The 14,549-nt window shown below is 48.0% G+C and overlaps 1 protein-coding gene across 2 annotated transcripts in view; it reads right to left on the reverse strand.

Moving 5' to 3' along the window:
* The window catches only part of Spock1 (SPARC (osteonectin), cwcv and kazal like domains proteoglycan 1), a 491,076-nt gene that overhangs the window by 145,249 nt on the left and 331,278 nt on the right, over positions 1–14,549 (reverse strand). For both annotated transcript variants that reach the window (XM_005078400.4, XM_005078398.4), the window contains one exon: positions 5,943–6,057. In XM_005078400.4, the coding sequence (XP_005078457.1) occupies positions 5,943–6,057 (115 nt within the window). The remainder of the gene's footprint in view (positions 1–5,942; positions 6,058–14,549) is intronic.

The following is a 14,549-nucleotide window of genomic DNA, read 5'->3' on the forward strand; positions in this document are numbered from 1 at the left end:
TATTTACGGAACCTGAGTAGCAGCGTTGGTCACCTGGGGGTTGAATGCAGACAGCTGTGAGAAGGTCACAAGGCGCATCCCTGTAAAGTTCTCCTGGCACACGACAAGCCGTTGGTCAGTGCTCGTATGAAACATCCACTCTCCTCTCCCTCGGTGGTGTGTGTATTTGGTGTGAGCTCTGAGTATACGGCTGCATGCCTTTGCCAAAAGCAGGCCACAGTGGAATCTCTCTCCGCTTGTCAAAGTGACTGACTTTAGCAGGGGATGAACCCAAACTTAGCTGTGGCAGTTCCGTAGCCAGCAGAGGAACACCACCACGTTCTTGGGCTGGAGCTCTGCCCAGGAAGATCTCTTGAGCTTGAAATGAAACCCAAGGCAGCACGTGGTCTCCCCACAGAAGGGGCGCAAGCCGCATCAGTGCGGCTTCCCAGTAATGAAGTTGGTCTCCACGACCCGATGATAACTCGCAATGCCTTGATGGCCAAAGCATCAGAAAGATAGCAGGCGCCGGGGAGCCAGGCACCTTCCACGTGGCCATGCGCCTTCCGCGCCTCCGCAGCTATGCGTGTGTATAATCAACCGGTTCAAAGCCCCTGTGTGCTTTGTTGTAAAACAAAACTGAGATGAAACAGCCCCATCCTTTCAAATATCCTCTGAGAGTTTGGTATTTGAGACACATCCTGTGATGTGCTTCTTTCTGACCTCAAACACTTTGATTCTTTTTTTTTTTCAAGTTCACATAAAAGAGAGAAAGCCCTGAGATCGGTCTACTGTACCAAAAGCCTCCACGGCATCTAAATTCTTTGCTGGCACAGAGAATTAGTTGTTATTCCAGATAGCGAGGAAGCAGAGATGAAGGGCCATTACTTTAGAGGGGCCCAGCCTTCTGGGAAGTTGGGCTGTCTCGCTCCGTACTTAAAAATAGATGAGTTTCCACAGCTCCCCAAGGCTTTGAAGGGTCCCATCCTGACATCACCTCCCCATTCACTGTGCATCGGCAGAATCAGAGTCTGTGGTTTGTCGGGGCGGCCCCAAACAAATGCTTCCATATTGCACTCTCCAAATGAAAATTGATGGTGAGAGAGAGGTAGAGATCAGCGTTCAGCCCCCATGTGAGGAGACCCCACCTCCTCCATCTCCACAAGCAGCTGATCAGAACCAATGATCCCCAACAGCAGAGATACCCTGGCTCCACCCCCCCCCAATATCATCCTCACGAACACCTACGGATAATAAGACATTGTTCAGGGAGGAGGTGGAGATGACATGCTTATTTGACTCTGATCCGTTTTGATATTTGATTATTTTTTGATTATTTGGTATATTAATAGCTTACATGTGGTTGTGGCTGAGTAGTATCAATTATAGTGGTTGGGTCACAATTGGCTGATCAGTTCACCTTGAATTCTCGTTTGTGTGTGTGTGTGTGCTTCTAAACGAAGCTGAAAAATAAACATACATGAGAGTACTTTTACATATATATATATATATATAACCCTCTGAAATATTTCCTCCTAGCATGACTCGACTCTTTAAAAAATTGTAGGACTATCTACAGAACATCAGGCATCTCCAGTTTGGGTAAAATCTCATTTGCTATGTCACACATATCACAATTAGGAAGTCTTATATTTTTGGTTGTTGTGAGCCTTTAACAGCTGAGCCATCTCTCCAGCCCCACAATTAGGAAGTCTTAATCAAACCCAAGGACAGAAGTCTCACACTATTTTCTTATAAAATTTTATAGACTTTGTGTGTGTGTGTGTTTACAAATGTGACCCATCTCTCAAGTGAAATTTTTATACAGCATGTTATGTAATCACTAAATTTTTAAGCATGGTTTATAGTACCATAAAGTATTCATGTATAAGTATCAGCACAAGATTTTATATAGTATATAGACGGTCTACTAAGTCTTGGCACCAACAAGTCACTAAGCAAAACAGGCTGGAGAGACGGCTCGGCAGCTAAGAGCCCTGGCTGCTCTCCCACAGGACGGCTTTGTTCCTGGCACCCTCACGACTGCCTGTAACTCCAGCCCCAGGGGATCCAATGCCCTCTTCTGATCTCTGAGGACATCAGGCACATATGCGGCACACACACACACACACACACACACACACACACACACACGCACGCACGCACGCACGCACGCACGCACGCACGCAGGAGAAATACCAACGTGCATGAAATAAATAAATCTTAACAAAAGCAAGAAAAGAAAGACTGGAAGACTAGACAGAACTTACTGAAATACTGTAATTGCTGCATTCAATAAATAATGCAACCGTTATCTACTTCCTATTTATTTTCATAATTTCACAATGTTCTCTGTAACAGGTATCAACTATCGTACCAAACGTGGGCTGAGAGTTTCTAAGGCGTCAAAGAGAAGCCTTTCTGACCTCATCCATTACTCTGCGGTACACCGTCGATCCCACAGAGACTGAAGCACAAGCATATGGCCCTGTCCCCTCCTCCTCCCACGCCGCCAGCACTGCTTAATGGCAGGAAGAAGTGAAGGGATTTCCACAAGAGTTCTCTATGAAGGCTGTGGCTGCAGCAGGAGCCTCCAGATGAGACCCCTGCAAACCTCCTCCTCAGAGGGTTGGGGGAGACTCCAGGGGAGGAAGGCCTGGTTGTCTGCCTCCCTTCCACCACCCCTCAGAACTCTTGATCAGCCCTAAAACACTGTGGCCACAGACCTGCGCCCCCAGGAGCTGCTTCGCCCACAGCCTTCCCTTTCTGGGTCACTGCTGGTCTTATCCCCTAATCCACTAGCGAGTCAACTACATCTGGGGCCTCCTCATCGGCTGTGGCCTCCCAGCTGCCTCCTCCTGGTCTGTCTGTCAGCAACTTCTCAATGTCTAGAGGCAAGATTTTCCCTTTGAGCTGCAAGAGGCCGGTTTGGCTAGCAGCATTCTCTGCAGATGTTTGCAGAATGCAAAAGCATTCCCCTGACAGATGAATGAACAGAGTTGTCAGTCTGCTGTGCCTACTCTAGGGGACCCCTGAAGTGTAATGTGAAAAGGACAGATGCTTCATCTGGGAAGGCATCCAAGGCCCTCTGAGGAATTACACAGGTGGCTACTATTGAGGGCTGGGAAACCCCACTTCTGAGAAGGATATCTGGGAATACAACCACAGTGACCACACCACAACAGGCCTGCTTGGGACAGGTCATCTCCCTTTCTGCTAAGGAAGAGGTGTCCCATCTCAGCCAAAGCACATTCTTGAGCTATTTTTCTAGTAGTAAATAATAGAGCCCCTTTTCAGGAATGCAGTGATTTTCTTTGTCTTCCCTGTTGCAAAGCGCGAAGTGGCAGCAGAAATGTCACCACAGTCCTTGAGATCTGGCTCTGAGGCTCGAAGGAGGCACACTCACTCAGGCTGGGACAGGGACAGAAGCTCCAAGGGGAAGCTGCTGCTTTCTTGGGAGCACATGTAGTTGGGAGGGAGGTTCTGGCTGAGCCCCCAGGATCACTAAGACAATGATAACTATTACGACAATTGTTTTACTAATTGTTAGAAGAGCTGGGATTGTTTGACATTAAACCGTTATTATACACCACCACCTGTATTGAACTTATACACAAAATATGCTGTGTTCACATTAAATCCATTTATCAGAAGAGAAATACAAATTTAGACTCACAAATTTGCTTCTCAAGTTTACATAGGCACAGAGGATCCAACAAGGAATTGAACCCACTCTTATCTCATTCCTAAATCCATGCCCGGAGCTATTGTATTTTATGGATGTAGGAATTGGAAATATACTTTCTTGGAAAATTAGGCTCAGAAAAAAAATAGTGTGGTGTGTCCAGGACAAAACTATGTATACATGGATATATAACAACACTAAGGAGTCACCTTGGCCTTGGCCTCAAACACATTTGAATGTAAGACTAAAAATCTTTTATTTGGTATTTCCTTAAATTATAGGGGAAATCATGTGAAGGATTCTCCAAAAACATATATCCATGTGTGCGCACACGCATATGTGCACACATATATACAGGAGACCAAATGGTTGAGTCACCTTAGACATTATCCCTGATTAGGGGCATTCTGCTCCTTGCCACTAACAAGGACTCGTTTCCTTCTATGCTAAAAGGCAGAAATCTCTCAGTGGAGGGATTGGGATGGTTTTCTTGGAGTACAGATACCTGAAAAGGAGCTTCAAATGACAACAGCAAAATTATTTTTATGTCCCACTCAGCAATGACCTGAGTATGTTTACAGCAGACAAAATCCCAGCCCAGAGAGGAGGAGGTGGGCACAAGCCACGCCCCACCCAGGGAGCTGTTTGTCATTGATAGCAGCTAGAGAAGGGAAATCAGTTTTCTTCAATGGAGTAACCACCAGGGTATGTCAACCACGATGTTATGATGGAAGCTTCACCCCAGCCCCTGGCAACCTTGCCCCAAGGAGTCTGGAATGTTCTGGTGGAAGTTCCACCCAAGCCCCTCCCCTATCTCTCTCCAAACCCTGCTGCACCCCAGAAAGCCCACCAAATGATGACCCCTCCCCAGGGATACTCAAGACCACTCCCACAGGGCTTTTAAACTGTCTTCCAGAGAACAGATGTGTGGTTTTTCTGGTCTCCCTTCCCCATCTCCTCTCTGGAGGGGCTGGAAGGTCTTCCGGGAGCGTTGCATCCATTAAACGTGGGCTTTTTCTAATTCAGTTTGACTTGGTCTGATTTGGATTACTGCATCGGCAGAGAGGCTTACTGGGGTGTAGAAACTGAAGAACATGAGTGCGGAGCACCACTCCTGGGTTCCAGGGCAGGGCCCATCTGACTCCCAGAGGAAGCGCCAGCCTAGAGAAGAGCCTGGCACATCTCAGTACTTTGCACTTTCAACAAGGAATCTGGGAACAACCTCAGCAAAGGATCCGGGTGTGGCCAAGTCTGTGGTACCAGGCGTCAGGGGTAGGGAAGATAGAGGCAGAGTATCGCTCCAATGAGAAGCTGTTTCACTGCCACCACCGATTTCAGGGGAGGGGCACCACCCCAGAAGAAACCCCTTAGAGGGAAAAAGCAATAACAGCATGTCCCAGGAGGAGGAGCCAAAGGCTAATGTCAAGAACTGGAGAGGAAAACTCTCGCTCTGCGGGGTGCGGGGGCCCCAGGGTGTCACCCTGGAGCTAATGAAGCCAGGGCTGTAGGGGTTTCCGGTTTCTGAAAGACTGCTTCATCGCACTCAGTGGCAACCCTAAGAATGAAGTCACCTCCTGCTTTCTTGGTTGTAACCTTCCTGGGCACCAGGGTCACTTAGGGAAGAGGACTCCCATGATGACCAAAGGGGCTTTTCTGTTCAGGTGAGGGCTCAGAGTCAAAATTAAGATTTTTTTTCACTAAAGATTGCTGTTCTTAGAGCTAGAGAGATGGCTCATCAGTTAAGAGCACTGGCTGCTCTTCCAAAGGACCTGGGTTCAATTCTCCACACCCACATCTGTGACTCCAGTTCCAAGAGGTACAATGCCCTCTTCTGACCTCTGTGGGCACAAGTCACACGCATGACACACAGTCACATATGCACACACATGACACACAGTCACATATGCACACACATGACACACAGTCACATATGCACACACATGACACACAGTCACATATGCAGACAAGCACCCCCACACCAGGCACACACATGACACACAGTCATACATGCAGATAAGCACCCCACATACACTAAAATAATAATAGTAGCAATGATAATAATAGTTTTTGAAAGACTGCAAGACTTTTGTAAGTTTGTGCTTACAACATGAGATCCATACCATCACCTGAGTATAGGCACCCAATGCCACTTAAATGGTGACAAACACACCATTCTGCTTTCCCTTTGTCCAACCCACTCCCAGTCAGAGCCCGGATTATTTCAGATCCTCCAGCCACAGAGCACCCCTAACTTCTAGTCAACTCCCCCCCCCCTTACCTGGGCAGCAGGTGCTTGCGGCTGACACACAGGGCTGTCTGGTAGTCCTGGGTCACACACACTTTGTGAGGGCTGCATTTCACCTTCAGGCAAGGGTCCTTCGATGGGTCCAGGGCTGAGATTTAAAAAAAAGGGGGGGGGGAGAGCAGGGTTAGCATCTCCAGAGAAATTTAATTTCTGTCTCCATGCAAATAAACAAGTGGGAAATAAACCAGCTGTGCATGTTTGTGCTGCATGCTATTTCACGAGGCTGCTGGGGACCGAAAGGAAACCCCAGCTGGGTGGAGCTCCGCATCTGTCACCCTGGCCTCTCAAGCATCCACAGAGCAACTCAGTCCCGTACTGAACATCTCAGCACCTTCACAGTTAGACACAACCAAGGACCAAAAGACACCAAGACTGTGCCCTTTGATTATTGTCTGACACTGACTTGTGTGACTTCTTCCATGCTTAATTTTAATTATTTCCTAGTGCATACACTCCAAATCCTCACTGTTGCTTGTTCCTGTTCAATAAATATGGACTTCATACACGAATATTTTTTAAAAGTTTTTTTTGGAAAACTTCAGGATGGGCAAGACATTTGTACAACACAAAGTTATGATGTAAGTGGGGAAAAGGCTACACATAAATATTTATTGTGCAAGGCGGAATTAGATAAGGGCCGTGATGGGCATAAAAAACGATAACAGAGCTTGAGAGGAAAATAGAGATCAATTTCTAGGGCAAGGATTAGTGAAACATTCATATTTGAATTGAATTTTGAAGGATGGGCAGGAATTTTGCAAAGCAAAGATAGAAAAGACAACCCAGGCAGGAAGGCTAGCATGGGCAAACGTGGGGCAGCATGTTTGGGCAGTCAGGAGGAAGTGAGTCTCTTCACTGGGGTTGTGGGTCTGAATAACGAGAGGGGGAAAGTTGCTCCAAACACTTGAAGCCCAGAAAGAATTCCCAGAGGCACAAGGTCGCATCCAGCAGCATTTTCTAGACTAAGCTGAGCAGCAGGCCCCTGGCTCATCAGCAGTCTGCATGGTAAGGAACATGTGCTCATCGATGGGTACAGAGGGGGCCCAGGGGATTCTCTGCAAAACAAAAGCCATTGTGCCATCTCCCAGCTCCCAGGCTGAAAGCCTATTAGGCAGTAAATCTTTCATAACTGCTGTCCCAGCCAGGGGAGGGATGCTGCCCACATCATCCCCACACAGACATTTGGCTAAACTGATTGGCATTCCAAGCAGGTTCTGTCCCACCAATGAGGCTCCCGCTATCACACAGAAAGTCACAATTCTTTCCTCCAACCCAGGCCTGAAAATTGCTCATCACTTTCTTTAGGATGCTGCTGGGAATTTCTCAAGGGTCCTGAACCCACAACACTGGAAGGCTCCACTGCTGAATATCTCAGGGTGGCTCCGTCGTGTGGCGTGGGTAGCGGCTATGAATAATCAGGGAACATTCTTTTGTCTGCCACAAAAGCAACAAGCCCAGATTCCCACCCCTGGTAGAGTCTACTTCCCAAGGGATATGCTCTGATGCCTGGAGCTTACCAGAGAAACAAGCTTCATAAGAGAGTGGCTGGTTTGAGCCCCAGAGACGAGGCTTGCTTCTGCCTCTTAGGCTGAGTGCGGCCTCTGGGAGGGGGTAGCAGAATGGCTGAGTCTGCCCTGGGGGTCCTCCACAGCAGAGCCTTCTAGAAACGTGCTGGTTTGGGGAGATGACTGTAGAGACGTTAGGAGGTTGGTGTGGTCAGACCTTGGGGTGCAGAGCATCTAACTTCAGCTGCTCTCCAAGAAGCCTTCACAACCAAGGCACCCAGTAAAGATTAGCAAGCGACCGCCCGTGAGGACTACGTCTCTTCTCTCACTTCCACTCACCACTTATGACCTCAGGAAGCCTGGAGACCAGACCACTGGCTCCCTCACCACAATGGGCTGTTAAGGCACTTCCCTCGGTAGTGCCAGTGCTGCCCAGCTTTGGGATCTCCGCCCCAGTGGCTTTCAGAGATGGAGAAAGAAGCTCAGGGCGGCCTCCTCCGTGGGCGCGGAAGTCTACGGCACTATGTGATGTGATGTGTGTGACGGGCTTTGGGGCAGAATTTGGATTCTCTTTGCTTCTGCAGTTGACTTCTCACAAACATCTAGCGTCCACGCTGTCGCCCAGGTGGACAGAACAGTGCAGCTGTCACGAGGACGGCAAGCCACCTGTGCAAGGCAGGAAAGGACACAGACCTCCACTCCGGGGCTCCTGGGACTGGGTTCAGGTTTGGCTGCTTTCTAGCCTGTCTGTACTTTCATTTCCTCTTCTGCAAAATGGGGTCATAACAGCTGCTTCTATGGACCGTTAAGCTCGCTGGCTGCCATTGGTTAACGCGTGCAGGTGGGCTTAAGGTCTAGCATGGCAAGCACGTGCCACGTATTTGTTGGGCTTGAAGGTCTGCATTTTGTACTCAGAGGGGGTAACAAAGCTTCATAATTGCAAGAACAATAGCCGACACTCAGTCGAGTGTGTCTGACATGCAGCGAGCGCACTAAGCCCTCAAATTGGATTAGCTCATTACCCTAGTGTGTTTTCCCGTTGCTGTAACAAACACCACTGAAAAACGACTTAGGGAGGAAAGGGTTTATTTGCCTTAAGTTTTGCAAATCACAGCGCACCTCTGAGGGCAGCTGGGGCAGGAACTAAAAAAGCAGGACCAGGCGCAGGAACCAGAGAGGAGAGCCTACTACTGGAAAAGCAGGACCAGGCGCAGGGACCAGAGAGGAGAGCCTACTACTGGAAAAGCAGGACCAGGCGCAGGGACCAGAGAGGAGAGCCTACTACTGGAAAAGCAGGACCAGGCGCAGGGACCAGAGAGGAGAGCCTACTACTGGAAAAGCAGGACCAGGCGCAGGGACCAGAGAGGAGAGCCTACTACTGGATGCCTCCCAACAGGTTCATGTTCAGCCACTGCTCTCATGCAGCTTAGGACACCTGCCTGGGGTGGCATTGCCCACGGTGGGATCGTCCCTCCTTCGTGGATTAGAGGCCAAGAAGATGCTGCATAGACAGACCCACAAGCCAAGTGTGACTTCTCACACTTGAGGGTCTCTTTTCCTAGGTGTCTCTAGTCAGTTAGCTCTAGCTGGTTAGCTCACTTGTTTGTTTTGTTTTTCACTCATATCATTCAGAGATAGGTCCCTGGCCAAAATGAACACCGCATTTAAATTGGTCTTGAAGAAAATGGCAGGTTAGAGGCACAGTGGACATTTGCATACTGGTCTATAAACCCAAACTCCATCCTATTACGGGCCCTGGTACAGGAATCATCCGGGAGCCTCTTTCAACTAGAAAGCTGATTGACAAGCCCAAACTCATCAAAGTGGACAGCCTGTCACACCATTCTTCAGATGCCTTCCGGGGTGTAAAGAGTAAAAGGGGAGACCATGGGGCTGGTGCTGTGAGGCCACAGCACACCCTGCCAGTGTGTTCTTTAGGACCAAGTGACACAGTCACCAGCCCCAAACTCAATCAGAAGGTGGGCACTGAGCCACACTCTCTGCCTCCTAGCTCTAGGCATGGCGACAATCCCCCCCCCCCAGCTCCCAGGAGTCTCATTTGGTCCATGTCCATTCAATTCTCTCTGTATTCTCACACGACTTGCCATCCCACTCTTAGGATAACTATGATAGATAATACTCACCATCCAAAGAGCCAGACATTCTTAGTAAGTAAAATATCCACCCCAACTACAAATGCTTTAAAAACATCCGTTCGACCAGGCCTGTTGGTGCAAGCCTGTGTAACTCTAGCTACCTGAGAGACTCTTAAGTTCAAGGCCTGCCTGGGTAGCTCACTATCACCCATTTCATAATAAAAGGGGGGTGAGGGGGGCTTGGGGTAGAGCCTTGCTTAGCACTGAGACCCTAGGTTGAATCCCCAGCACCCCACAAACAAAAGAGCCGTCCAACCATCACCAGCCCATTACTTCACTCCACACACGTGCTTAACGATCTACACGGAGACACCCAATCTGCTCAACAGTGATAATTATAAGGGTCTGAGCACCTTGAACACATACATCAATTGTTTAGAGTAAACGAACATAACAGAACAACAGAACAGTCACAAATCAAGCTGCCAGGCTCCGTCTCATCACCAGCACACGCTTTGTTTTGAAATACAGCAATGTGGCTTGAAGGGGGATGAAAGGGAACGGAGTCCAGGTCTACTGTGCTCTGAACAGCAGCCGCAAGGCTCCCGGCACAGCCCGGCACAGGGCTGCCCGACTCCTCTTTTGAAAGGGAATGACTGGTAGGAGGTCTACATAGAAATGGCATTTCGCCTAGGGGTGGGGGCCTTGTGAGGCCTCCCTCCACCCATGCAGCATGCTGACTGGTGTGGTTTTGCAGGTCTCATCTAGGCAGCCATATTATTGAGAGCTCATGGGGGCAGCATGTCCTGTCCAGGAAAAAAACCTCTCACAGCAGCTGTCCTGGTCCTTGAGTTCTTACCATCTCCCCACACCCATTTCTTCAATGTTCTCTGAGACTTTTGTAAGGATTGTGTTGTAGATGTCACCATTGGGACTGGGCACCCCACAGTCATTTATTCCTCTCTGTATATTTCTATCAGTTGGGGATTTTTCTCTGAAAAAAGAAACATCTTTGATGAGATGTCAGAGCTATACATGCCTATAGGCACAAGGACGAACCTTTGTGGTTGTAGTAACATGCTGGCACTAGGTTTTCCTCTAGGGCCTATGATCTCTCCAGCCTCTGTTTCTTGGTTGGGTTTATAGTACCAGGCCTGACTTCTCTGCTATCGAATGGTCTTTAGGTCCAATTAGACACTTGATGATTACCCTCAACCTACAAGCGATAGATACTATTACATCGTTGTAACTGCTGAGATGGGAATAGGGAAGCAAGATAGGTGGGACTAGGAGTCAAGGAGGATTCTGGGAAAGAGAGGCAAAGTCAGCCACGATGTAGCTGCCATAGGGTTAAGAGGTCCAGACCCTTTCTCCGGTAAGAGAAATACTTAGATTAACAATTATGGCGTAAATACTTAAGTCAGAGATAGCCAGTAAGAAACCAAGCAAATGGCCAACAGCTTCATAATTAATACAGCCTCCCGTGTGTTATTTGGGGACTGCAACACTGCAGAGCTCAAGCGGCTGGCAAGGAAAAAAACTACACCCTACAAAGTATATTTCTCTCTGCACATGCTTGGTGACAGCATGCAGCACTCTGTCCCTGCCTGCCCCTGCCTAGTGTCACAACCCCTGCAGGACTCACCAGAGCTGAAGAGTAAATATGACCAGTGAGGGCACAGCAGGGACTGTGAAGGTAATGTCATTTCTCCCACCCACCTTCCAGCAGAAACTAGCCCAGAGTCAACTGGCATAGGACACAAGTCCAATTAAATTTTCAAAATAACTTCCACAAATCTTTCTTTGAGAAAAAAATGAATTAATTTATTGAGAGATTTGTTGAGCTGTAGCACATTGAATTCAAAAGTCAGTTAATTACAAGCTTCATGTAGGATTTTTTTTAATTAATGTTATTTTTTTAAGCTCATTGCTTGGTCTCAATTAAGGTGGTGATATTTTAATTATCGTAATTGTTTCTGAACTTGTTTTTGAGTTCAATGAGTTTATTTTTTAATTAGCTGCATTGATTTTAAGACACAGGATCAAGCCTTGTCACTGTCCTTGGGCACATCCTACTGGCTTAACAGACAAAGGGTCAGGGTCAAAACACCTATGATGGAAAAGTTGCTGCTACTTCATAGAGGCAGAGAAGAGAGGGAGGCTTCATTTTGAAATCTGCCACCAAAGATCCACCAGCCACCTGGGCAAGCACACATGCCTGTCTGTGGTTTTTTTTTTTTTTTACGAGACAGGGTTTCTCTGTATTGTTTTGGAGGCTATCGGTCCAGCCTGGCCTCGAACTCACAGAGATCTGCCTCTGCCTCCCGAGTGCTGGGATTAAAGGCGAGCGCCACCACCGCCCGGCGCCTGTCTGTGTTTACTCAGCCAAAATTATTCCATATGAATAATTCCATATGAAGCATCTTTTGGCCGGCCAGAGGCCAACATCTCCCTGCTAGGAGCTCATAGCTGAGTAGAAGTCAGACGGGGCACCCGACCTCCTCACAGAGGGCTGGTGAACTCCCTTGGAGAGACTGTGCACTGGAAAAGTGGGTTTGAGTGACGCAAGAGGACAGGGAGAATTTCGCAGAACAAAGGAATCTCTTTCCAGGGACAGGAATGGCTGGCCCGTTTGGGACACATGTTGTATCAGGTTTACAGCAGGCTGGGTAGGGGTGATGAGGGCTCCCTCATCCCCCAGAGAGGGTGAGTAGACCCAGTCTCGGAGGGCCATGGGAAACCACAGCCTCCGAGTCTAAGCATAGTAGGTCCTGGTGAGCCCTGAAATACCCTTCTATTTTTAAGTGGGTATAGGAGCAGGAAGAAGGAGCCTTGTGCACAGACAGGCTTCACACAAGCAAAAGCCCTTCTCCATTAAAGTAGGGGAAGCCCTTTCTTCCTTCACGAAACCCCCCTTACTTCCTCTCCCTAGCTGCACAGGATTCTGGGAAGCAGAGGCTACCCTCTGAAACCAGAAAGACAATGCATCATCTTTGTGAACTGTGGCCCCTTCTGCTGACTCCCAGAAGCTCACTCATGCAGAGGTCACTCAATTTACAAAATATGTACAAATTAATGATGGCCCATGCTCTTGTCCTTGCTTTTAAGATTGGCCTCTGCCTGGGATGGCCATGGCCAATAGTCCCCTGAAGAGAGCAGACATACCCATGATTCATTAGGAGTGACTTCACAGATGACTGACAAAGAAATTACTCCAAACTGTGGAAACCTCCTCAAGCTAGGATCCTTGCTAGCTTGGAATAGCATTTATTATAGTTTGTCTGTCCCCATGGCAACTCGTGTGTGCATTATGCCTCTCCCTCTCCAGAGGCTCTTGTTTACTGGCTGACGACAGAGCCTCCGTAGAATACAGATTGTGCTCATTGGGTCTGGGTGGAAGCAGGGAAGGGCGGCAGCTTGGATGCCCCCTTCATTGCTCTCAGCTTCCACACTCAAGGTCTCCCCAAGTTCTCAGAGGCTGAACCAAGAGGCTCGCTGGCCACGTGGTTAGGTAGCACACCAGTTAATTTCAGAGAGACAGACTGAACTCGTGTGCCCAAGGACTAGGAAGTGGTCACAGAGGAGGACATAGGACAGACAGTGACACAGACTCAGAGGACAAAAAGATGCTATGATTAAAGATAGCCCTGCTCCTTCCTTTCCCCTTAGGCCAGGGTCTGAAGATTCCCACTTCCCTACATTGAAGGAAAGCACCTTCCTCACTACTAAGGGTGTGGACACATGACAGCTGCTGAAAGATACCCGGATGAATTTAAGGCATTTATTACTCTTGACTTTATGATACACATAAATTTAACAATAGGTGACGTTTTAATTTAAAGGGTGGAAAAAGAAATAGCTTATGATCCAGCAAACCAAAATTATGCAAAAAGAAAAAAATGATCACCCCAGTGGTTTATAACAAGGGAAAATTACAAACAATCTAAATGTTCTTAGGCGTTAGTCTGTCTGGGTTGCGCGATGGCTAATCCTGGTTGTCAACTTGACACCCCTGGGAAATGAAACCCCAATTAAAGAACTACCTCCATCAGACTGGCCCGTGGGCATGTCTGTGAGGGCATTTTTCTTGACTGGTAATTGATGTAGGAAGATGCAGGCCTCTGTGTGTGGTACCATCCCTAAGTGGGCAGACCTGGACCATATGAAAAACCCCTGGGAACAAAGCAGAAAGCAACATTCCTCCGTGGTTCCTATTTCAGTTCCCAGAGTATCACACTGTCTTCCCTAACTGATGAACTGTCACCTGTAAGATGAGATACACCCTTTCCTCTCCAAGGCGGCTTTGGTCATGGTGTTTATCATGCCAACAGAAACCTGACTAGAACTGGCTGCTAGGCCAATGTACCACAGACAGGGTGCTTAAGCAGTGTGTTTATTTCCTCAGAGTTCTAGAGGCTGGAACCTTGATGCTTTTCAGCACGGTGGGATTCTGTGAGAGCGTCTCCCTAGCCTGCTGACAGCCAGCTGTTTACTCGGTCCTCACATGGCCTTCTTTAGGCTGCATGAACTTGGAGAGGTGCACAATAAGTTCCCTAATATGTTCTGATACGGAAGGATACCAATTCTATTGGCTCAGTGCCCCACCCTGAAAAGCTTATCGACTTAATTTAATCTTAATTGCTTCCGAGAAGCCTCATCTCCAAAAAACATGGCCAACCTATGTGTTGAGACTCTAACATGCTAATTTGGAAGAGATGACATAACAGTCAGCCCTTAATGTCATCTCTAGGCAAATGATTTAACTAATTGCATACCATCTGTGTGCAATGGCATGCGGTTCTGTTAAAAAGAGCACAGGTCCTAGGTACTCACATAGGTAGGTGTCTGTGATGAATTAGGTAAAAACAATTGAAGGTAAGAAGACTGTCAGGAAGAAAGTATCTTCTAGGTACCCAAAAGCCCAGTGGCCAAGACTAAAGACAGACCTTCTCCCTTCCCTATCCAGCTTCTCTTGAAGC

The sequence above is a fragment of the Mesocricetus auratus genome, unplaced genomic scaffold, assembly GCF_017639785.1.
Source record: "Mesocricetus auratus isolate SY011 unplaced genomic scaffold, BCM_Maur_2.0 Super-Scaffold_100013, whole genome shotgun sequence".
NCBI classification, from domain to species: Eukaryota; Metazoa; Chordata; class Mammalia; order Rodentia; family Cricetidae; genus Mesocricetus; species Mesocricetus auratus.